The sequence below is a fragment of the Lichenostomus cassidix genome, chromosome 2 (genome assembly GCF_008360975.1).
Source record: "Lichenostomus cassidix isolate B80296 chromosome 2, HeHo_3.0, whole genome shotgun sequence".
In the NCBI taxonomy this organism is placed as follows: domain Eukaryota; kingdom Metazoa; phylum Chordata; class Aves; order Passeriformes; family Meliphagidae; genus Lichenostomus; species Lichenostomus cassidix.
The window spans coordinates 18,859,108-18,883,670 of record NC_139482.1 but is presented as its reverse complement, the minus strand read 5'-3'; the positions used below and the strand labels follow the sequence as shown (position 1 = coordinate 18,883,670).

General features: G+C 37.7%; 1 protein-coding gene across 1 annotated transcript in view; it reads left to right on the top strand.

Annotated features, from left to right (window-relative positions):
* Positions 1-24,563, top strand: part of PLXDC2 (plexin domain containing 2) — a 247,461-nt gene that overhangs the window by 96,737 nt on the left and 126,161 nt on the right. Inside the window, exon 2 of the mRNA XM_085050565.1 lies at positions 16,293-16,504. Coding sequence (XP_084906691.1) covers positions 16,293-16,504 — 212 coding nt within the window. The remainder of the gene's footprint in view (positions 1-16,292; positions 16,505-24,563) is intronic.

Here is a 24,563-nt window from a genome sequence, read left to right as displayed (position 1 = left end):
TGTCTGTGGGGATACGTTCTGGATGGAATGCTGCTTAGAAAGTGTCACTAGATCACTCTGCAAAAATTATGCCTCTTTAAGATGCTGCAGTCAGGCACCTGCAAAATGAGAAATTCTCAGTCATATTGAGGAATCCTGGCCAAAGAGTTCACAAATTCATGTTTCAACCGAGATGTTGCCTCACAGGCCTACTTCCCAGCCTGTTTGCCATTGCATAGACAATTATTGTCTTTCTGGCAACAGAACAGTATTCCTGTGGCATTTGCAGCAATTGCTTACATGGAACAATGAATATCAGATAAATATTTAATATGAGTTTAACTTTTTAAGTGTTGTTTAATAGCTGAAAACTAAGGGAAACTGTGTGCTGTGACTAATCAGCTCTCTGCTGAGTACCAGCAAATGCTCCTATTAACTATAATGCAAAATGTATGGCTTCTAGATCACTTTGTGAGATTTAAAGATGCCAATTTATTGGCTATATGATGTATCTTACAGCAGAATATTAGGATTCTTTTTTGAATTTTCTACTATCTGAGTTTTCTAAGAGAAGCAAGAGGAGCCCATTCTATGACTAGCAGTTTTATGGTGCTGCTGTATATTAGATAGCAGTAAATTGCCTTCTGCTTTTTCCTGGAATTTAGACATCCCACAGCACTCAATGTGCACAGGCATTTCATTCCTTCCCTGTGTGCATGCAAACAACTTTGCTGTTTTGTCACTGCCTTGACGAAGTGAATTTCTTAGTGATTTATGTCACATTTATTCATATAACAGTAAGTAACAGATCATAATATGCACATGCATATTATGTCTTTTCTGTAAATTAAAACATGGAAGTGATTTGTCCACAGCCTTGAAGAGTGTGAAGTATGCCCTGTGCTGTTTCTATGCACTTACAACGTAAACATTTTCTAATATTAACTTCAGATAACAAAGGTCTTAATTTTAAAATTTTTAAACAAGAAATAAGATTGCTTCTGTGATACTGAGAAAATATATGATAGCAAAATAGAGTTCAGGCTTGTCACATTTCTTTTCAGAGAAGTGATTTTCTGACTGCAGAACTCCATACAGTCTTACTCTCCTCTCTGCTGTTTTATCTTCCTCTGACAGGTCACTGGAGAGGACAACATCTGATTTCAGACAATAAGATTAGGAAGCAAGTGGGGCCAAATGCTGTGGCCAAGGCTATGAGGAAGCCTCTGCATGCAACATCACCTTTTCCTCCCTGCTCTGCTCCTCCTCCCTGAAGCTGGGCTAAACAAAAGAGCCCATGGTGCAACATGGGGTCTGACAGTGTGCCTCTTCCTGGAGAGCACAGGCTGATCTGCAGACACCAGGCAGCTGTGGAAAAGGGGGATGATCAGAGCAAGGCAGAAAGGTGCTGAATACCTGAACTGGAGGCAGAATAAAACCTGAGTAAAGCTATAAAATGAGGAATTCCCTGTATAGATCTGTTCCTGGTGGAACAGAGCTGTCAGGGCTCTGAATGGTAGATGCGCTATTAAAAATTGTCTTTCGAGGTATGTGAAAGGTAACTTTGGTTGTATGGGGAGAGACTTGATTTGGAGTCTGAGGACATCAGAGGGAAGAGTCAGTCTGGGATTCTGTACCCTGCAGGGAGGAGGGGTTAAGGGGCAAGGCACGTAGTGAGGAGTGGGGTCACATGCACATGTAGGGTAAAAAAAACCAAACAAAAACAACAACAACAAAAATAAAAAGAGAGGCAAAGTTCAGTTTGCCTGCAGTTCAGTGCATTACAGGTGTTGAGTGCATTATAGATCTGAAAGAAATTGTATGTGGTGAAAATATGTGCTATGTGTGAAAACACTCGTATTTAAAGCTGAAGGTGAAAAACAATATATTGATGAACCTGTGCTTCCTGTGGAGAGGCTGTATAATGACACTGAAAGTTTTCTCCCTCAGCTTTCAGTCTCCTTACTTCAGCAAAACTGATGTGAGTAATAAAGTAAGTTGTTGGTTTTTCCCTTTTTACTGCATTTATATGAGGGGAGGAGGCTGAATGTGCTGTCTTTTATTACTTTTCTCCTCCAGTAGTAGGTAAAAAGTGATATATGCTTCATACTTTTTTACAAACAGATTATACTGGACAGATGCTTAGAAACAGCTTAGCTAAATCATGTGAAGGGATGTCTACATTATGTGATGTGGAAAATCTGCTGCTTTTGCTATAAGCAGGCAGAAATGGAGATTCATTTGGGGCACAAGAAGTTGTGAGGTTGTGGTTTACCATTAATGGAAAAGAGGAAAAATGTCCACCATGAGTTATGCAATAAAGTTCAGTTAAATAACAAGTCTTTGAAAGGCCCTGGTTCATGGAAGTGTCAGTGGGTTTGTGGGCTCATTTGGAGCCAAACAATGTGCCCAAATGTACCAAACTATGAGAAACTTCCACATGATTGACAAGCATGTGATACACGGGCTGAAAAAATGGGTTTAGTCTTTGAAGCAAGAGGGCATTTGCTGTCAACACTTGTTTAACAAACTCTTCCTCCCAAATTTGCTTAAGGTTACAAATGTGGTGAAGTTCTTGAGCTCTTGAAAACTCAGTGTCTTCATGACAAATTTGTAATTTTGTAATTTATAAGTGGAATTAAAGCCTTGTGTGAGTTGCTTACTGTTATCACTTAGTTTGCAATCCCAAACACTCAGTTGTGGATCTGGAAGAGGCCTGAAAATTAAAAACAAAAACAAGTAATGCCCATTGCGTGTCTGAAATCCTGCTTATTCCTAAGGATTAACTGCTCTTAAGGTTTGCAAGAAGAGACCTGTTTGCCTTGGTATCCAGGATGTGCAATGCAATTCTGAGAGTGCAGTTGGTCTTCGTGCATGAGAGAAGCTCTCAGCTTGTCTTCTGAGCCCAAGCACTGGTGTCTTGTATTGTCATAATATCCTGGTGGTAATGTACTCTCCAGGGAAGGGAGGCAGAGAGTTCAAGGCTACCTTTACCCTGGGGGAGGTCTTCCATCTCCTAGCAAGGTATCCTGCTTTTGAAGTTTTTCCAGAAAATAGTGAAGACTAATTTGAACAAAATAGAGAGGGCAGGACAGACAGTTTAGAAAATCCACAAGGACTGTAACTAGCCCTGATTTAAGAAGAAAAGTTTACTGTGAATTTCAAGAGACAGTTCTGTCACAGTGGGCATATTCTTTCAAAAACTGGAAAGCAGGACCTAGTGAGCAGCTCAGGTAGGTAAGAAAAGTAGGCAAGCCAGCTCTTTGATAAGGTGGGGATGTGTCAACTGCCAGTCTTTTACTGAATGAACCTGACTCCATCCTTTGCCACTAGAAAGCCTCATCCTTGCACGTATTTGAAGAGAAAATGCTGTGGACCAGGCCTGTTAGTGGCAGTGGGTTTGGAAGTGATGGGTCTGTGGGACATAGTGCAAAAGGACAGCCAACCTGTGCAAGCTCAGCAGTCAATTGGCCAAGACACCTAGATATCCACGAACTGATAATTTATCCCTCTATAATTCAGACTTGAATGATATATCTTTAGTGAATGAGCTGTTTCTCTGCTTGAGTAAATGAGATGTATGTGTTGAGGAAGTCAGTCAGCATTCAGCAAGAAGACAGATTAATTTAAGATTAACTCCTCAGTGGAGCAGAACTGACAGGCCTGTAGAAGATGAGCAGTTCTAGGGGTTGTTAAAGTCCCATTAAAGTTCATCAGCTTGGGACTTGCATGAGTTGCAAGTGTTTTGACAGTGTGTATATATGTGGTACAGAGGGAGAGTTTGTGCCTTAAATTAACCCTGAGCTAATTGGAAAGAAAATCAAAATTGTTCTTGAGAAACTTAATTATGATTTCTAGGGTCTTATTAATTTCCAGGAGTCAGGCAAATCTTTGCATTTTACTCATACTGGATGTAGTCTAGCTGTTGTTGAATCTGTTCCCTGCCACAAGATGTGAAGAGCTGGTTTGCCAACCTTACTGTGGCTGCTCTGGCTCTGGATGGGCTGGCAGCCAGGATGTGGGTTAAAACCTTGGCAGCAAGTTGCTGTGACATAGAAATATAACACTGCTCTAAAAGATGCCTTTTTGTGCAACTGGCTAGTGCTTTTCTGTCATTGAATCTCAAGGGCAGGGCATGGGGACCCATTGCTGACTGTTGGCACTATGCTTCATTTGGAAAGGGGAAAGAAATAGCATGTTGAGACAGCATTATTATAAGCTTCTTAGGAATAAAATCTGCAGTGAGTAAAATAAGAAACACAGGTAATTTTCCAAGTATATTTTACAGATATATCAATTTTGTCTAAAAAATAGGACAAATTTTGACTGACTTATTTTCCCAGCTTGTTCTGTAAATGGATGTTCTAGTCTTTGTTTAGTAAGTAAACACTGAAATATCATTTTGTCCAAAAAGCTTTTAAAGCACACTATTTTCACTCTTACTTAAGGATATTTTTCTCCTTTCTCATTTGAATTTGCCTTCTACCCAGTGATAATAAAGAGCCTGAGCAACAGCTTGAGCAAGTGGCTGAATAGAGGTATAAATGCTCTGCACTGTAGTGATTACCCAAGCAGAAAACCACCATCTTATGAAAAAGGTCTTTTCCTCATGGAGTCATTCCTTCAGCTCTCTATAGGCCCTAGGCAGTGTTTGCATGCACTGAGTCTACCAAGAGTTCCTGTAAGCTCAGGTTTGTTTTGAAAATAAGCTCCACCAAAGCATTTAAGCACGTTTGTATTTTTTTAGGGAATGTACTGTACTGTCTTGTTCTATGTGCCACATCTATTCTTTTTTACTCTCTGAAAAGTAAAATAACATACTCTTCATGTGATGATTAATGTGCAATGATCTTCACACATTACATAATGTCCTACCTTCCACTTAGAAAAACACTGGCACAGCAGAGAGTTGCAAATCTGTCCCTTCATAAGTGTAGACTGATGTCATTTGAGCTGGCTCATCCCTGCACAGCTTCCAAAACACCATGTGCTTTGCAACACGGCAGCATCAATTTCTGCCTCCTTTTTAAAAAAAATGCACAGATGAAATGTCTGTCCACAGCATGCTAGCAAACCCAGCCAGCAGGAGTGCTGCAAAGCTAATAATGTTTTTCCTTCGAAATGTTGTGGTTGAATTGGAAGGTGTATAACACAGAAGAAAACTCATTTTTTCATTCTTCTCCCAGAATATGTCTATCCAAATAACTAAGTTCCATGTAACTTCTGTGGATGCTAACAATTCAGTTCCCTAATTTTATTTAGGCATGGTGGGAGTGCATGTAAACAGTGTCAAATGTAACATATATTAAAAAACAGGCTTTATCTGTAAGCTCTAAAATTCCTTTATAGGAGTTGAGTCCTTCCAGTTCTGCTGATCAGTTAAAAACTGTGAAAACATGCCCTTCCTGCACTCCCCAGATCTGCACAATCCACAGTACTAGCTTGTCTGCCTTTTGGTAGAAGACAAAGGCAATATTCAATACTGCATGTATCGGGCAGCCCAATTAAACATTTTCTGGATAATTTCATTGCTTTGACAGGTTTCAAGACTGATGCAATATTTTATCTTCTGTTTCTCCAATATCTCTGCCCATTTTCAAAGGGTTTATTTCTTTTCTGCCGAACAAAGAATGTCTTTCTATCATTCATATCTAAAACTGGCTTAATCTGTATTTTTATGCCTCTGATTTCTGATGGGTTTAATACAGCTGTTTCTTTGACTCTAAACACATTTCCACAACAATTCCTCCTTAATCTATGATTTTCTTTCTTTTGGTCTCACATCAAGTCTAGCAAGGCAGATTTTGTGCCAGAGCTTAAAAACAATCTCCGCTCTAATTTCCTCCCATTAGTGCACTAGAAACATGATGTTTTTCTCCAGCAGATCTCCTGATCTAGGATTTTAGCTGATTTTAGCTGAAGCTAAAATGAAAATTTCTCCTGGAAAAGAAAAATAGCTGAAGGCATTTAGGCCTATTGTGATTTCAGCGACAAATTTAATCTTCATTAGACAAGACAGAAAATATTTTGCAAAGAGAGAGACAGGAAGAAATAAGCAATGGCCTTTCAGTAATAAAATAGTGTATAGCTATTATCTAGTGCTTTTCATCAGTAACACAGACCATGTTTAAGAGAAAGTGAGTTTCATTATCTGTATCTTACAGATTGAAAAAGAGAGGCATCCCTTGAGCTATTATGCAAAAATACTAAAAAATGTAAGTAACCTGCACTTTTGCAGCATATATTTAGTTTATTTTAGAGAATCCATCTCTACACTGTATATGTTTACTATAATAATTGAGGTTTCTCATGTGCTTCCTGGAAAATGGAAAAGTTCTGACTTCTCTAGTCACTACTCTTACAGAGGACCATATCTATGGTGCTGCATTGGGCCAGATTTGAGCCCTTACAATTTAGTATCCCTTCTGCGTTTTCAGAAGTCCTTTAAACACTTAGTTCATGCATATGCGTGAAAAAGGAAGGCAATAGGTCTTCTTTTTTAAAGTTTTGTACTATTGTTTTTGGAACAAAATATGCAGAAATGAGGAAACTGGGTAAATATGTAGAGACATTGAAGTTGACCAGCAATTGCAAGCTGAGGGTGAATAGACCTTGAAATAAGCTTCAATGTCCTTTTCTTTAAATAAAATACTGGTTTCATTTCTTGACCATCCCATGTCAAAAAAAAAAAAAAAAAGCATCACAAGGAAAACACTGTAAGCATAATTCAATCTACAAAGGCATGAAAATCAGATAATCTTGAGAATTCTAAAATACTAGCATTTAATGTATTTCCCAATCGTTACTAACATAAACATGTAACCCTGCCATATAAACCCAGTGAGACCATCTTTACTTTTGCTGACCCTTGAAGCAACTCTGTGTTTGAACATGACAATTTACTTCTTCTGCTTTTTGCAGGACATTTCTTGAAAACCATCTTGACACCACGGTGTAGTGAGTTCTGGCACTAAGCCTTTTCTGTTTATTAAATGAATTCATTAATTCCACAAATGATCAATCTATTTACTTGTAGCTGGATTAATCTCTCTTAATCCTGAATCACTGTTGGTCTAGGAAGCCTTTGTGTACAGAAAATGAAAGAAGATATATAATTTCCTGGTTTGATCCATAATAAAAGTGAAGGGGTTTAAATTTATGGATCTGACTGAAATCAATATGTGCATTTAGTACTGAGCTGAAGAGAGGCCCAAGTTATGTCTCCATAAACAGTTGTAAATTTTAATTTTCCCATCTGCAAAAAATTCTCTTTTGCCACTCTACTGGAAGAAAAATCACGTCGCTTTTTTCTTTAGCTTTTACAATATCAGATACTATTACATTCTCTACTACAACTGCAATTGCTTGTACCGTTTCCAGTTTTCCAAATCCTGAGCTCTGAGAAACATCTCATACTGCAAACCACTTCCTTTCCACTCCTGTGATGGGGGCAGAGGGGATTGAGGAGGCAGCAGGAGAAATGTGCCATATTTAAGTCATGCTGGGGTTACATTGCATGATCTGCCTTTCTTTGAAGTGTCCAGGACATGTTGAGTTCTGAGAAGTGGCACTCTATATGTAGGCTGTGTATTGGCCCACTGCCACAAACTCATTAATAAATCTGTTTGGAGATAGTGAGAGGCTTAGGAGTTTGCCCTTGTTGGCAGACAAACTTCCTAAGGGTGATTTCAGTCTGTCGGGCACCACTGACAAGGGAGGACAGGAAATCCTTCATCTGTTTGTGTTGATCAGTGTTTGTTGTACCTGATGAGGCCATTGTGTCACCTTTCTTCTATTTGCCCTGTGCCAGGTTGCTCAGACTTTACCCTGTGCCCCTGAGGTGCTGCTGCCTGTGCCTGTATGTAGGGCAGCTCCATGGTGATGAGATGTGAGCCCTCTTTTCCATCTGTGCCTCTTTGCTTGAACAGCTGAATCCTGCGTGGCTGCTTTGGTGGGAATGCTGACACTGATCCTTGTGCCTGAGTCGCAGTCAGCCTGACAGGGCTGCCCAGGAAGCCAATTACCCTCTGGTGCTGCTCCAGCGCCAGTGAGTGACAGCCTGTGCAGAGCTGACCAGCAGTGCCTTGGCCGGAGCAGTGTCCCTGAATTGCTGCTCTTTGCCTCTGCAGTGCAGAGCCACTGTGTGTGCTGCCTGTGCTAATCCTTTTCTTGAGCAATGGGCTTGCCTCTGTCTTAGCCTTTGGCTTTTCCTCAGGCTAAAACTCAAGATAACTCTTCTACCAAAGTTGCATTTGGCACTATCCTGGGAAGGGCATAATTAAGCTAACACAGGTTAGTGCGTCCCAGTTATTTACTGTCATCCTTCTCAACAAGTCATGCAAAAGGCGTTCCAGACAAATGCTGCGGTTCAAATGATGAATGCCTAGTTCCTTTTTTTTATGCATTTCTTTGGTATACTTATGTTGTTCTAGTGCCTAGGTTTGCTAGATCCTTCAGAAAAAAGAAAGATGCTCTCAGGTTGGAACTGTGAGGTGCACACAAAGGAGAGAGCTCTAATGCTACTGCCCAACACCAGCAATCATACTGTAATCCAGTTACCGACCAGAAAAAAATTTATAAACTTTTTACAGTGTGTTTAAATAAAGTACAGTTGGTATTAGTATTCTCTGGAAAACCTTTGAATTGAGTTTGGAAAAGCAAGAATTTGCATATAAATAGAATATTATAGAGAGATCTCCGTTTCTCTTGGCAGGGCATTTTTTTGTTGAATTCTTTACTTTTTGCTGCTTTTTAAACAAGTAGTTCTGTAGTTTAGCAAGGGTTTGTGATGTAGGGAGGTTTGGAGAGAAAACACATAAAATACACATGAATTAACATTTCGATATTATTGCTACAATAGTTAATCAGAAAGCCTCAAATTATTTAAAATGTGTTGACTTCTTGCTTTTCTATGCTGTATTTTGATTATCCCCAAGTAAATACAATTATTAATATTGCAAGTTGTGTGCCAGGGACATAAGAACATTACAGATACACTTCCTTTTGGAAGCTTAGTATGTGCTAAATATTCATCTATGTACAGCTGAGTGTCTGCATTACTAATAATTATTGCAAGTGCTACTGGGGATGTGGATATTGAACATATTAGTATAGTGTGCAAAGATTAAGTGAGTAGTACTCAAATTGAATTTACCATGGCTGGGCATCTAAGTCTATTAGAGCTTCTTTTCTTTTTTTTTCTTTTTTTTAAGGAAAGCCTAAACCAGAATCAATTCCAACTTCATTATCTTTCTTTTCAAGGTGATTTTGTCTTCCTGTCTCAGAAAGTGGAGGATTGAGATAAGGGATTACACTCTGCATTGTTAGCTTAATCATAATTGTGTTTTTGTCGTTCCAAAACAATACAAAAAAGACCTGCAAGTGTGGGATGCAGATGTGCATGACATGTAAGCACCTAGTAGGTGTGGAATCTTACATGCCTTCCACTTCTGTTATGATCAGCCTTCCCGGGGCTCTTGTCACTGTTTTAACCTCTGTTGTGAAAGCAACTTAAACCCATATAGATTGTGTGTGCAAAAAACCTAAGCACATCAAATTAGAACACTTTTTTTCCTTTTTAAATACTCTTTTTCTTTTAATAGCTTCAAAGTCTTGATACTGGCTAGGTTTTTGGTGATGACTGATGTCACTGCATACTTACCAAAATTCTCTCTCCTTCTTCTTATTACCTAGCATCTTCAAGTCAGCAAGCCTTCTTTAAGACATAAGTTATATTTTTCTGATTCTGTATGTATCCAGTTAGAAATAAATTTAGGTCTTGGTCCCCAGGTGAAACTGACAAGAAGAATAGAAAAACAAATCTGTAATAAGTTATAAAGCCATAAACAGATTGCTTGTAAATTCAATGTGCAAATTACTGTGTTTATGTAGCTGGAGAATACAAGTGAAGCTGGAATTTAACAGTATTTCCTCAGGGTTGCTGCAGGCTAATCAAAGTAACAGTATTGTTACCAATGGACTCAGATCTTGACTTATACCATTTTAATTTACCAGTATGATTACATAGATAATTGCAAAATGAAAGTCAATTAGGCAATTAAATCTAACAAAAACCCCCCCCAAAACCTAAAACCAAAACCAAACCAAACCAACCAACCAAACAAACAAAATAACCCAAAAGCAAAAAAAATGAAAAAAAGAACCAACCAAAAAAAAACCCCCAAAAAATACAATACCCCATCCTGCAGCAGTGGTAGCTGTGACAAAGCTAAAGTTCTAGAAGTGTGGTAATATGCTGTTTGGGACCTCTTGTAGTGGTGAAAAATAATTATTGAATAGAAAGCAGTTGTGAAGGGAAAAGTCTGAGTTCATATTGTTGATAAAATGGATGTGGAAGGAGATTACCAGTTATGTTATTTCCCTGCCATAATACCTATTATTATTGATACTGAGTCTGTATTGGACATGAGTCTTAGTCGCTACTTACTGCATAATTGCAAGGAAAATGTGCATCAAGATAGTGTTATTGTTTTAGATACTATTTTTTTGTTCTGAGCAAACAGTTCAAGAGCAGTACAGTGAACACCATCTTCCATCATTCAGAATTTCATCATCATTGACCTCTGATTCCCTTTGCAGGCCTCATAAATTCTCATTCCTAGTTGGGGAAAATAGGATCATGCTAAGCATTATTTACCCACATATTATTACAATTCCATTTCAGACAAGCATTAAAAAGAATCTATGAAGATCTGGTCTTTTGTTGTATTTAAAATCATGGGCCAAACTCACACAGCTATTTGTTTGCTAATTATCAGTGTGGGATAGTTTTTAAAAATCATGTTCTTTTTTTAATTTGTTAAGAAATTTGTTGTAACATTATCATGGACATATTGAAAGTCTAACTTAGCTGTTATATCTTTCCTAATTTAAATTCAGAGATAGAATTGGTCCTAGGCCCATGAATCAGGTGCAGGAGAAGAAAGAAGTCTCTATTTTGTTGAGTTCTTCATATGCAGAGTTAATTTAAACCATATTTTTTTTTTATGAGAAGTATTGTTAATTTTTGCTGTGATATTGGTGATTCAGTGTATAAGCCCTCTACCTGGAGAACCATTTAAAGGCATATTTATGTTTTGAAAGCATCTATAACTTCATGGGACCAGTATTCATATCTTCCACTAGCTGTTGTTGGTTTCTCCTCCTTACTAAAAGGGTCGTAATAGAAATAAAGACTTGTAAGACAGGCTACAGAAAGTTACTTAAGCTAAAGTAGTATGATGGCATTTTCTGTTCCTTGATGAATAAATTTGTGTATTTGATACTTGATTTTCCTGGCATTTGGCCTGGAGCATATTTAGAAAGTTGATCATGTATCTCACAAGCAATCTGCTGAATAGTGGTTTCAATGTATGAGTATTTCTAGTCTTTCAAAAAAAATCTTGCTGATTATGGTGCATTTATGAAATTAGTCAAATTGCAGAGTTGGCTTAAATATGTGCAATCATGAAATGTAAATAACACACACGTTTCAGAAATGCAATTCTGAAATTCTGATGTGCTGAAACACTCCACAAAACTTTGTTGGACATCATGGAATAGGGGAGAAACCCCAAAACTAGTTGAATGAATGGAAGAATATTTGCATATTTGCTTTTTTTTTTTTTCCCAAACAGCCTTTCTTTCTCCTTTGGTTGCATTGCCGCCTGTAAAAATATAAAGTTTCTATTTTGTTGTTGCTTCCTTGTAAATAAAGCTTTATGTAGGCCAGACTTCCTTACAAAAGCAGAGCTGTCTTACTTGTCAGGTTCAGTTGTTGCATTTTGGGCTTATTTGCGTAGAATTTTTCCTTTTCTTTGAGGACAGGCTTGGCAAAGCAGAGAACCCATGTCCCTACCATAGTTAGGCATCTTCTTCCCTTTCAGCAAATCTTTGAGGTATAGCCCAGCATTTCTGATCTGTTAGAGCCATTTGTATAATTCAGAATATTGAAGTGGACAGACAGTATTGGTTTATGTTAATGACCTAAGTGTTAAGCAGTTCTATGTATTTCATGGTACGGGACACACATCTTCCTGCCCAAAACCTCAGAGCCACCTCAAAAGGTCCTGATGCACAAGATAGAAGTTTTGGATGTGTACCTTCCATCAGTTTAGTTTAACATATTTGAAAGCTTGTTTAGTACCTGTTAAAATGCTCAAGCTCAAGTGGTAAAAAACTGTTACCTGAGTACACGGTGGTTTAAGCAATAGATGCCAAAAACTTTCTTTTTCATGTGAGCATGTAAACCTGTACAGAAGGAAATTAGAAACACCTGTTTTAGATATGAGTGAAAGTGATTCTGCCTGTAATTTTCACCCATTGCCATTCCTCAATGTCTTCTCTAAATATTCTGTGCAAGTCTTTCCAGTTTGTGTGAATGATGCTCCTATTCCCTTAAAGCCTTTGGTGGAAGTTCTGATCAATCACATCAGCTATGAAGGGCTGAACTGGCCAACCATGGCAAGAGTTCCTGATCTTCCCAACAGTCACCAAATAATCTCAGAGCAGTGAAATTTTTTATAGATTTGTCTGCCTTGCCCCCACCCTGTTGCCTCTAACACAGAGCTGAAATCTTTAATTTTAATATCACCCAAGGAGGAAAGGAGCTGCAGACATAATGATTTTCATAACTAAGTTTATGAAAACATCAAGAGCAAGAGCTGGAGGATCAGGCCAAAACACTATCTTCATTACATATTCATTGGAAAGACCTTCCTCTATTTTTACTGCTTCCAAAATAGTGCAGTACAGTATCAGCCATACAGACATTCCCACAGAGATAGTGGCATGCCAGTGATAGCACTATATATAACACTCTGATGGTTTACACATAAAAATATCAGTTGAAAGCTGTAGTTCCAGCTTTAACAGCTTTGAAGGCTTGCTGTAGTTTCACATGTCTATTCATAAAAGTTGAACAAGTTGCAACTCATCTGTGTTTGCCAATATTGTGATTTCATTATAAATCAGATATTACAGCATTTGGCTTCTTTCCAATTGATTTAAATGACAAGTTCTCCTTCAGTGTTAATTAAGTGAGAGCTCCAAGATCTAAAAGATAAGACTATAATATCTTGGTACATTTCCTCTAAGAGGCCATTTATGTGATTTCTCAGCTACACAGAAATTTCAACCAGAAACAGTTCTATCTTGTAAAGTGTTGGAATTTTAGGTCTCCGTACGCTTCTTCTTCATGGACTGCCTCCTTTTAGAACTTAAAATTAATTTATGTATCCATTATCTGAAAATTTATCTAAGTTTTATTTACATAAAAGTAAAACATCCTGCTCAGCTCATTTCAAAAATGTTTATAATTTTCTCGGCATTAGAGATCTGCTGGGATAAACAGAGAGGACATGCTGGAGCAGAGCTGGTCTAGCCAAGCTTGTCACCTCTCTCTTTTCATCCCCTGTAGTTTAAGGAAAAGGTTTAATGAAGGAAGAATCACACAGTACATTTCTCTCTTTATTCCTTGAAATCACATCCTGATTTTATCTCACATTGTAGGTCACTATCTCCATGCTGCCCGTCTAGCACAGTTGACTAGTCTATTGATAATAGTGTTTTACAAATTTCACAGGTAATGGTGAAAAAGCCTCCAAAGACTAGTTTAAAACTGAAAATTTATCACTTCATGCATTTAATTCCTGCTACTATGCAATTTAGAAGTGTATAATGTATTCTGAGTACATTTAGATGTGTCTAAAGCTTCCTTGTGCCAGTATAGCTTGTACCTGTAAAAAGTATTTGTCAGTGTAATGGCAGAAACAGTATTTTTTAGAACATTTTCTATGTCTCAAAGAGAAAAATCACATAATTAATATATTTGAAAGGGGATGAAAGCTGTGCACTAGTGACATCAAAAATCTCTGTAATGGGGAATGGCTCAAGCCAAATTTTGCAGATTCCATGATGCAATCATACTGTGAAAAAAAATATGGAGAAAATAGTTTAGAATTTCCAAGTTAGTTGAAATACCCCAACACGTTTCTTTCCTTCTCACCATCATTAAATTATTATAATTTAAAAAAACAAGTTACAAACACCTTAAAGGTTAAAAACCACATTCATTTCTGTTCAGGATGTGGCAGAACAAATTGTAATTGCTTTTCTTTACAAATGGGTCTCAGCATGAGGTGTATGAGATTTAAAACTCTCCCCTAACTTTCACATGTTCTGTTTGCTAATTCTGATTGCCTCAACATGTCAAGCATGTATGATAGCCATGTGAAGAGTAGGCTGGAGTGGAAGTGCAAAATCAGGGTAAAATGCTTTTTTTGCCTGAGTGTGGATTTTGAGCCACCAAGACCATCCAGAAAAGGTGCTTCAGGGGAAGGCAAAGGGGTCCTGCAGATGTGTCCCTGATGTGCTGTGCTGTGACCTGGGCTCCCCATGGCTTGCAGAAGGTGCTGTGGTGTCTCAGTCAGCCTTAGCAGTGTCTTACAGCCTCAGCAGCAGCAGGAGGACACACAATGCTCCATGGCATTGTGGATACATCCACAGCCTCTGGCACATTGTGGATCACAGGCGGGAAGCCCAGTTTGCCCGTGGATCTGAGGAGTTTGCCCTGTCTGTCAGCTTCCCCGTGCCTTATCCCCATAACAGCATGGAGAGTGCCTGCAAGGGGAGCAGGGAGGGCTGCTTTGGATAGGTTTTGATAAGGACTGTGGAGGAGCAAGTTCATCCATTCAGCTGTCCCTCTGCATTGGGCTGCTGATTGCCTGATAAAATACGGAGCACAGTGGCAGTTTGTTGAAGACAATATTCTAAAGCTTTTAAGAAATGCGAGGAAACAGGCTTCAGAAAGCCACCAATTAAAAGAAGTCTGATTACTTGAGGTCTGAGGGAAGATATGGCCTGAGATTTCTTCTTTTGCATGTAAACTAAATTCTGATTTCTCTAGGTGACAGAAACTTTGTCTCACAAAGTTTGGTTTGGTTGAGGCTGATCAAGTACTTTAGGAAATAAGTTCAGCAGATTTAGGGGAGTTTGACAGAAAAATGGAACCACCTAGACCCCAAAGTGTATTAGATATAGTTTCTGTATTGTAACACTTTCTGGTCTGCCAAAAACAATGTCTGACAAACTTTTCTATACCCATGGCTCCTAGACCTGTCCCTGCTGTGATGTAGGAAAATCTCACTTATTTAAACCTTTGATAGGTAATTTTCTGTTTTCCCATCTGTTCTGTACTTAGCCAACATGCACGATGCTTATTAAGGACCTTGGAGGTGGTGCCATCTTTTGTTCAGAATCTTCTGTAAAAGCAAGGGAAGTGTTTCTTCAAATAATATTTTACCGGTCTATCCCTTCAGTATTTTCCCTTACTTTGCCACTTCTTTTGAGAATTTTCTTTTTCTGTTTTTTGAACCAAATCACCTTCTTCCTGGCACATCAAAAGCACAGAGCACTCCTCTACTTCTCCTTTTAGACACAAAGACAGTATGAAAAGCATATCTGATTTTTAGTGCAAAATATGCAAACTTACTTCACGCTCTCTTGATGATGTTAACAAAAATAAATTAACAGAAAAATACTTTGATGAGTTTTTGGATTGGGCAAAATAGAAACTTCTGAAGAATTAATAGTTGTCCGGTGATAGTTTTATAGGTTTGTTTTGCTGATAGTTTTACTAGTATGAAAAAGTTGCAAATGAGCATGAAAACATCCAAAATATGTTAAACACACCACCCAACTGCTCACCCTTTGCAGAAGATATAGTGGGTGTCTGCAGACGTCACACATCATTCATGTTTATCACTTCTACAGCAGGGCAGCTTTATTTTTTTGCACTGGAACAGCTGTTTATGAGAATTTCACATCTTTCAGAATGTTTATTTGCCTTTCACCATGGCTTCCAAGCTCTTTCGACATAAAATCAGTAGGAAAAACTAAGTCTGTACAAGTGTTTCTCTGTCTCTTCTACATTTGTTTTTTTAGGCAATTAAAATATTTTTTGTTAGACTTACTACATTTTGGAAAGTTTCAGCCATGGGTAGACATGTATTAAGGTTACAAAAGTTACCAGAAAAGCTTTTCCCAGACAGAAAACAAGCAGAAAAATAAAACATTTGGGATGTTTAGAGGAGTCTACAAAATATAGTCCAAATCCCTGAATTTTGTAAAAGTGGAACAGTTCTTTTAAACTCTTATGTTGCATAGAATCTTTATTAAGGATACAAATGGCTATTTTATGGAGTGGTACAAAACCTTTCTAAAAAAATCCTTAGGTTTTGAATTATGATTAGCAAACCAGTGCTCTGTTCACTTATTATCTTGCTTTGTTTTGCCTCTCTTTTCTTGTCAAACAGGTGTGTTTTATGAAGTTCTTCAGAGCTTCCCTGGCGTGGAGGAAAATGTGCAGGTGGATTCATATGTGAGCAGCCACAGGTGGAGAAGGCACTCAGAGTCCCTCAAATCAGTGGACACCAACAGAGCCAGCATGGGGCAGGATTCCTCAGAGCCAGGTGGTTTCACAGACCTGCTGCTTGAAGAGGGACATGACAACACCACACAGATTGAGGTAGATACTCATTCCATCTATATTTTAATTAATTTTGTCTTTGACTGGGGGTAAGTAAAAAATTAGGACATTTCCTTCAGTGTATTCAAACACTGATGGGGAAGAGTACCTCTGGTCTTTGTATTTGTGAACCTTTCAGCACATGGAAGCTGGAATTTTGTCTTGTCCTGAGGCTGCAACCTGTCTTTTCACTTTTGAAGATGGTCTCTTGAGGATGTCTGCTTCTTTGCTGGTAAACAGTTAAGAGAAGTCCCATGTTTTAGCAGTTCTTGCTGGAGAACTGGAAAAGGAAATAGTATTAAAATAGAATAAAATTGAATTCTTTTTTGAAGCTGGTGAAAACACCTCAATTTGTAAGACTTTGCTTTATCTCTATGGAGAGTGATATCCAGACACAAAAGAGAAAATACGCTAGAGAAATGAGGAAGGGGAAAAATATTTAGGTTTGTCATTGGAAAAAAATTGCACATTATTTGATTTTTGGACTTCCAAAGAATAAGATGGGTCAAGTCCATCTATGTAATGTCTTGGGACATTCTCCCTCTACTTTGTGTTGTCTTCAAGCTTAATTTCTTGTTCAAGTGCCAGATAGCCCTCTGTCCTGGGTTTTTTGGTTCTTTGGTGGTTGTTGTTGTTTTTGTTGGGGTTTTGTAAGTATGGGGTTGGAGTTTTGTTATTGATAAAATCTACGTCCTGCTTTTCAATAAAATATAGCTTGGAATAAATTACACTTAAAATCTTCAGTCATTATAATCTGCCTCCAAAACAACAGTGTTGTTGGGTTTTTTTCAGTTCTGCAAAACTCACTCTCAGAGGAAAAAAAAACCAGCTTTCAGATTTTGGGTTGTTATGTTACACAACAAAAAAAAAAAGCAATGCAATATAAAACCCATCTGCAGAGACAATGGCATGTCTACTGCATGAGTAAAAATATAGTGCTTTCTGAGAGGTGTGTTTTGTGTTTGTTGTTTTTAAGCTTCCCACTTTGCACAGCGCTAATTATGTTTCCTCTTGTACAAACATGAAAGTCAGTGGTTGGTAAATTGTCGTTTTGAATTTCATGTTGATTTTATAACTTCCATTTTGCCTCTTGTAATCCCTATCTGCCCATACTTGTAGCAATTCATTCGGGCTCAACACAGATCAATCTTGCTTCTAGTTGTTTCAGCAGGTAAAGTGCAAGCTGTCTCAGGTACAGGGAAGTTTTTCTAGCTGATCTTTCCCTGGCTTACCCATAGATCCCTAAGCAGTGTCTCTGTTCAATTGGGTTCCAAGCTCCTACGAAACAAAATGGTCAGAGCTCCATCTCTAACACTTATGGATAGTAAGATTGGGGGGAAAAAAGGAACACTTGCAAATGGTTATACATAGAATGGTATTTTTCCAGGAACATCTTTCGTGACAGATTAATGGCTTTACAGTGTCTTAACCTGAAAAGTTTATTGAATTCAGGTTTTGTGTTCTGTTGCAAACCTCTTTTTCTAAGGTCTTTTCAGCACAATAAGATAACTGAGTTGTGGTTTTACACATTATTGGATTCCATTGAAAATCCCTACCTTAACACACAGGCATCTCACAAAAAAACCCTTGATGCCTGGCCTTACAGAGGAGGTAGGGTATACAACAGATATCCACAGAGGAAGAATCTGTATGCTGCAGTCTTCTGCAGCTTGGGAGTTTATCGGCAGTGCTGGAGAGTTTATTGATTATTTTAAATCCTTCCTCTTTGTACATTGCAGTGCTTGCTAAAGAAAATCCAGAGAATGAGTATAACCTGCCACTTCTATTTAGTGATGCTACAGGATGACAGCATCCCTCCTTTACAGATAGTGTTTCTCTCTAAAGTATTTTGTAGGCTTACCATGCAAATGCAGACTTCTTTAATATTAAGACTGACAGTGATGAACATGTTTTCAGTTGATATTATTTTTGTCCTTCTTTATAATGATGAGTTTACTTTCTGTCCAGATTTATAAACCCAAACCAAACAGCCTTTATTGTCTCTCTCACACCTACCCCTCCCTGCAAAGAAAACAAAACAAAAAAACAAAAACCCAAAATCAACAAGAATAACAAAATAAAAAGAAACCCAAAGTATCCCCCCAAAACAGGCAAGGACAAAATGGAAGGCAGCAGGCAGAAATTTCTGCTCACTATTTAAAATTAAATATTTCTTGTTTTATCAAATCCATATAGTCATAAGGTGAAAAATAAGAAAAACAAAAATGTGTGGAGCACAATTTAGTTCCAGTGGATTTCCTTTTATTTTAAGGTAATGACATTTTTGATGTATTTTCTCCCACTGGAATTACTGGAATTGTTGTTTAACTTCACAGACTCACCATGCTGGATCAGCCATCAGCCCTGATCCAGAGGTTATTTTTAACATCAGCTTGAGTGGGAGCATGAAGTGCAGAACTTCTAAAGCTCTCCCTAAAAGTACATTGTGGATTGGTTCGTCATACCTCTCCAATAATCAAAACCTTTCCTATGTGTAGGAAAGGTGATAATGGTGAGGTTCTCTTTAGGGTGCAGCCTCTCTGGTCCAAAAATGGAGCAGTGTAGCCACCAGGGACCCCAGGACATTTGCTGTCTCTCTTCACATCTCTGTTTTGTCTCCTGCATATGTCTGGCACTGCGATTCAGGAAAAGACTCCTGCAAAATGATATACACATTCATGTGCTTTTTTTAAGTAAAGATGTTCTCTTGGACTGGTCTTGAGCTAAATTGCCGAGACTAGCAGAAGCAGTGGCCATAGCCATTTGATGTGCTAGACCTTCAGAAAAGAGCAGGGCCTTGGGAAGAAGAAGGTAAGACCTCCAAGTCCCATTGTGTTGCTGGAGAATAGGAATGTTGCGGTCCACAGGTGCAGAGTTGTGGTGGCACAAACCCACAAAGGTGGATGTTGCCAGAGGAAAAGCAAAGGATGTACAGAACAAGTTTCTGCTGTAAGCCAGATAGGAGACCTGACAGCTAACTGTAAATTATAGGGTAAAATCAAGGGATAACAAATGCATATCATAAATGCTTTATAAAGCAGTATGACTATCTTGAAAGGATTCCTCTTCTGCTTTAGTAGGGTTATTACAGTGTGCCAATTAGAGACTATAATGTTGCAAATCCAAAAAGTTTCCCAAGGGTGGAGGTTAGTCCCATTTACTTTATTTGCAATTGGTAGTTTGGAGCTCAAATGCAGAGGAGGGTCATATTCTTATTATGTTTTCATTCCCATTGTATAAAATAGCTACAGAGAGAGAGACAAAGCTCTGAAGGGAGACAAGAGAGTGACATAAAAAGAGTGAGATCCCATCTTATAGAGATGGGTGCAAATTTTATAGTCTGAGAGAAATCCCCAAAGCAGTTAGCCTTGGGACAGGTAAAGAAATACGTTGTCAGCAGTCTAAACCAGCTGTAAGGGGCAACCCCAAAAAGACAGGATTCTGGTGATGCATTGCAACAATTTGGCTTCTTGGCTTTATGGCAAATGACAGTTTCAGAGAGGCTCCCTTGAAGATATGAGCTAAACCATATTTCTTCCCACGGGTCACAAAGCCAAACATTAAAGCCTTCTACCTGAAATAACTTTGAGACTGTCAGAATTCTTCTTTCTAGACAGTTTGTTTCTCAAATTTCTGGGACTTCACAATCTCATAATTTCAAGACTATATTTCCTTTTTTTTCCGCATCTTTCTTGAGATTCTTCTCTCCTGTTTTGAGGGTCAGGGTTGTTTTGGGTTTTTTCTTGTTGTGTAATCTACTGCTTTTGTTTATTGTGCTCAGGACATTTAGTAGTGCCTTTTACTTATGATAAATAGAGCCTATGAAGTGCAATGTGTCAGGTGGAATTTGTTGCTGCAAACACTGTAAGTCCTTGCAAAAGCAGTGAGTGTGAAAATACATCTTCATGAATATGTCTAGTTCAGCATGTCTTCTTTCAAGCAAGGACAAAAATAAGACAAATATACTACCTTTCTTCATAAACTCTTGTAAAATAATAGTATGCTCTATAATAACTCACTTTTATTAACTAGATTAGTATTAATATTGTTAAAATAAACTCAGCTTTATGGTGATGATGTGACTAGTTGTTCTGTTAATCCCTGTAGCCATACAGATGATGAGGGCAGGTAACAGAAGTTCTTGCTGCCTGTTTGTTTTTTGCATTTACTGAGAAAGAAGGTGATCTCTGAAATGATCTGGTGTGGGTGCTGGTTCCCCAGTATTCACCACGAAGGGATCCACAAATGCATTCGTGTTTTACCTTACTTACAGAACTTGCTTATGCAGGTCTGGCTACTGAGCACTGGAAAAGGCTTAATAATGCAATAATGTACAGTTAATGCATTAATATACAATTGTGCATTGAACGAATTTGCATCATAATTTTTCCATGGTTTAAAATGTGCATAATTTTTCAAGTGATTTCCTATGTTTTAGGCTATGTGTAGCTCCATACAGAAGAGATTCTCCCTCTGGATATATAGCTTTGGTCTCTTAATCACAGATCTTCCTTGTGACTGCAGTCACACTAGTGCAGGGTAGAACACTGACAAGAAGAGAAATGAAGTCTCTGATACATAGCTTGCATTGGCATGAGCAGAAGGTGAAAAACTTTGCAAAATAACTTTAGATCATGTGAATTACTTTCAAATTTGTTGCCATTGTATAGAGATACTACATCAAAACAATAGTCTTTCACAAACTTCAAATATCAAAAATAAATCCAGCAATAAAATAATAGATTAAATCATAGTCAAGCTTGAGCTGAGTGCAGTAAAGTTTTATTGCTTTACACCAGCAAAAATGTGAGGAAAACATAATTTTTCATATAAAGTCTTAGAACAGAATGAATGATTGCAACTGTATGACAGAAGAAGATTCAGTTCTGAGCAAAAACCAGCATGCTGAGCATGCTAAATCAAACCAAACTCAACTTTATCTTATTTTCTCCACCCCACCTAACATAGTACTTGCAAGCATAGAAAATTGTGGCTATTTCAGTGCAAAATAATTTTTTTTTTCTGTAGTGAAGTGATTTATTTATTCCTGTGGATGTCACTGATATCTCCTGCTGTGTATTGCTTTTAACTAAAATAGAGTTGCTGCCAACTGAAGTCACCCTTCTGTCTTTTTTCTCTCCTTTCTTTACTTTCTCTAGATGTTGTTTGAAATGCAAATATTAGCAACCCCAGTAGTTTATACCTGAAAAGCCTCTTGCCCCTATCAGAACAATACTGGTGAATTTCCTACTGATAAACAGTCTTTTGTTGGATTTTGCATTTTGACCCAGAGTTTCTGCCAAAAGAACGCTTCTCCCTTATCAGTCCCAGTCACTCATGGAAGTGAAGATGTCTGATTCTGACTGGCAAAAACAACAGAAGGGATTGAGTTTTACAGCCCTTGGGATTTGAGAGCAATTACTCTCAGCTACTGACAGCAGCGTCAGCATGCCTGTTGCTGTGTCCCCACTGCAAGTCTGAGCAAGGAAGAAAATAAATGGTTGAGATTAAATTTCCCTCAGCTGGACAAATGATAAGGCAATTCTGCAATGACTTCTCTAATGCACTTTATTAAAAGTAGAAAAACTTGTCTGTGCATAAAAGAAGTCTTAAAACTAAAGAGTATCGTGGTCTCATAGTGAGCTCTCAGTTTGACCAAGCCTGCCTCTGTTTCGTTGCCTGCTGGTTTAGCTTTTAAATTTATAGTTTGAATATTTAGCTTAAATATTATTTGTATCTTCCTTCCTGTCAGTGATCCTCAATAGAGCAATTCCATGGGCATCATTTCCTGTATAGTCCTTCAATTTAATAATATCAGGGATACTATTGATCCCACCACCAGGACAGAATTCTTTTTCTTAATGCATAGTCACATTTTAATTATGAAATTATGATTCATAATTAAAATCCAATATTCAGATTATGAAATACCAAAGTAATGCATATTCTCGACAAAGTTTTAACCAGATTTTAGGTTTCACTTGAAGCATTTGACAGAAAAGTGTGGAGGAACAAAGCTTGCAGAATAAAAATTTGTCACAGGAATTGGCTGATACTTTAGAGAGCAAAAGAGCAATACTTCTGTTCTGAAATCCATATTTACAAAAACCTGTGAAAAAAAACTAACTAAAAACCATGAAGCAACAATCAGTTTTATCTTTGATACTTGCTTTCTGATGTGGCTTCATTTTAGCAAGAGATTCTAGACTATATTGTTGAAATCAAATAATATTTAGCCCTTGACTGAAATAAGGGAAACATTAGATTTTGGTTAATGATAATTTGAAGTTCTAAGTCAAGAAGTACACTTTAATTGATTTAATTACATGGCTGAAGCTTGCCAGGTCTACTTGCAAAATCTTTATCATAACAAAAGTTATATTCACTCTAACTTTTATTTTTAGGGATATATAATTATTTCTTGTTCACAGCCAATAATTACTATATCACGTGATTTTTAGTGTATGTGTGGTTTTTTGGAGTATGACTCATTCAAGACAAGCAGGGAAAATCTGGGCTCTTCCTGTAGCTCTGCAAATATTTTTCACAATCTTCGGTTAAACTTTGGTAACCGAGTATGCACCTGGCACTTCCAGGGCTAAAACCACTGTGACTAAAAGCCATGGTTTTACAGTTGAAAGTGGCATTGCATCAGATATTCAGCCATTTCAGACCCTCTCTTATGTTGCCTTGGGCTGTGTCAGTTGTACCTATAACACAGTTGTCCTGCTGACTTTAAACCAGTGTAACTTTAGTCCTCAATCTCTGTTGGAATATGTGCTGCTCATGTCTCTGGTATTTCCATAACATTCGAGAGGATTAAACAAATGTTCCATGTGATTCCTCTCTACTGCACATCATTAAACTACAAAAGCTCTGGAGCTCATTGACACGGAGTGCTGTGGATGTCAAAATTTACAAAATTAGGCAAATTCACAGAATACAAATTTGTCACGGGTTATTAAACACAGAGTTTCTGAAGAGATTAATGGAACCTAGGGAAAATGGGGAATTGCATTGTTTGCTCTGGGTCCCCTATGCTTTCTGGGCATCACACGCAGACAAAATCATAGAATATCCTGAGTTGGAAGGGACCCACAACTATCATTGAATCCAATTCTCTTTCCCAGTCAGTTCTGAGTGCCATACAGAAATGTTTGACTTAAGTCAGTCCAGCTGTTCTTGTGCTTTTTTTGGTATACATTTACAAGATTAAGTTAAATATCACGTTACTATTTTCCTATTTAGAAGCTTAGAAGTTACAATGGAGATTAAGGATGGAAGAGTCTTGGGATTTGCAGAAACGTTGCTGCTGCATTGAAACCATTGTGGATATATCTTTTGCCTTCCCACGTAGCAGAATGTTTAGATGTCATATTTTTGCTGTGAGAGAGCTAAAATTTTGTGTTAAATAATATAGCTGATATAGTAATTGAAGGTTAAGTTGTATAGACTTTTCTTGCTGTTTTTTTTTTTTTTTGCAGAACTTGTTATTGTTATTTTAAAATGGTTTTATTCACAATTTTTATTTTAGAAAGTTAGCTCGTTACTTAGGGGGGAAGAGTGTCATTTATTTTCAGAAAAAACAAATATACATTTTTCAAACTGAGTCAATGGAAAAAAAATGTTTCCTTTTCATATGATCTCAGGGAAATTATTTGAACTTTCTCTTCATGTGACATCCTAAGTCAAACTAAAATGTCTGGAAATTACTGCTAAATTCAGTATTTAACTGATGATTTTTAATAATTGTAAAGAAGATTCAGAAAGTGAATTGGTCTAGAAAGCAGTACAGATCACACATGAAATATCCTAATTCTCTGCTCTTGCTAAACTATGCCAAACAGTACATCACCAGCAATTAGAAACAGAATCTGGGATAATCATTAATTTACTCACTATTTTCAGCTTGTCCAGCTGAGTTTTTCACCAGTGATGTCACACTTTCTAGCCAGCCAGCAGACTGAAATATCATTGTCTTGTTTTCTTTCAGGCTTTCTGTTGCAAAATGGTAAACTAGGCAAACGCCTCATGTATCATTTTGTTTTGAATATACTAT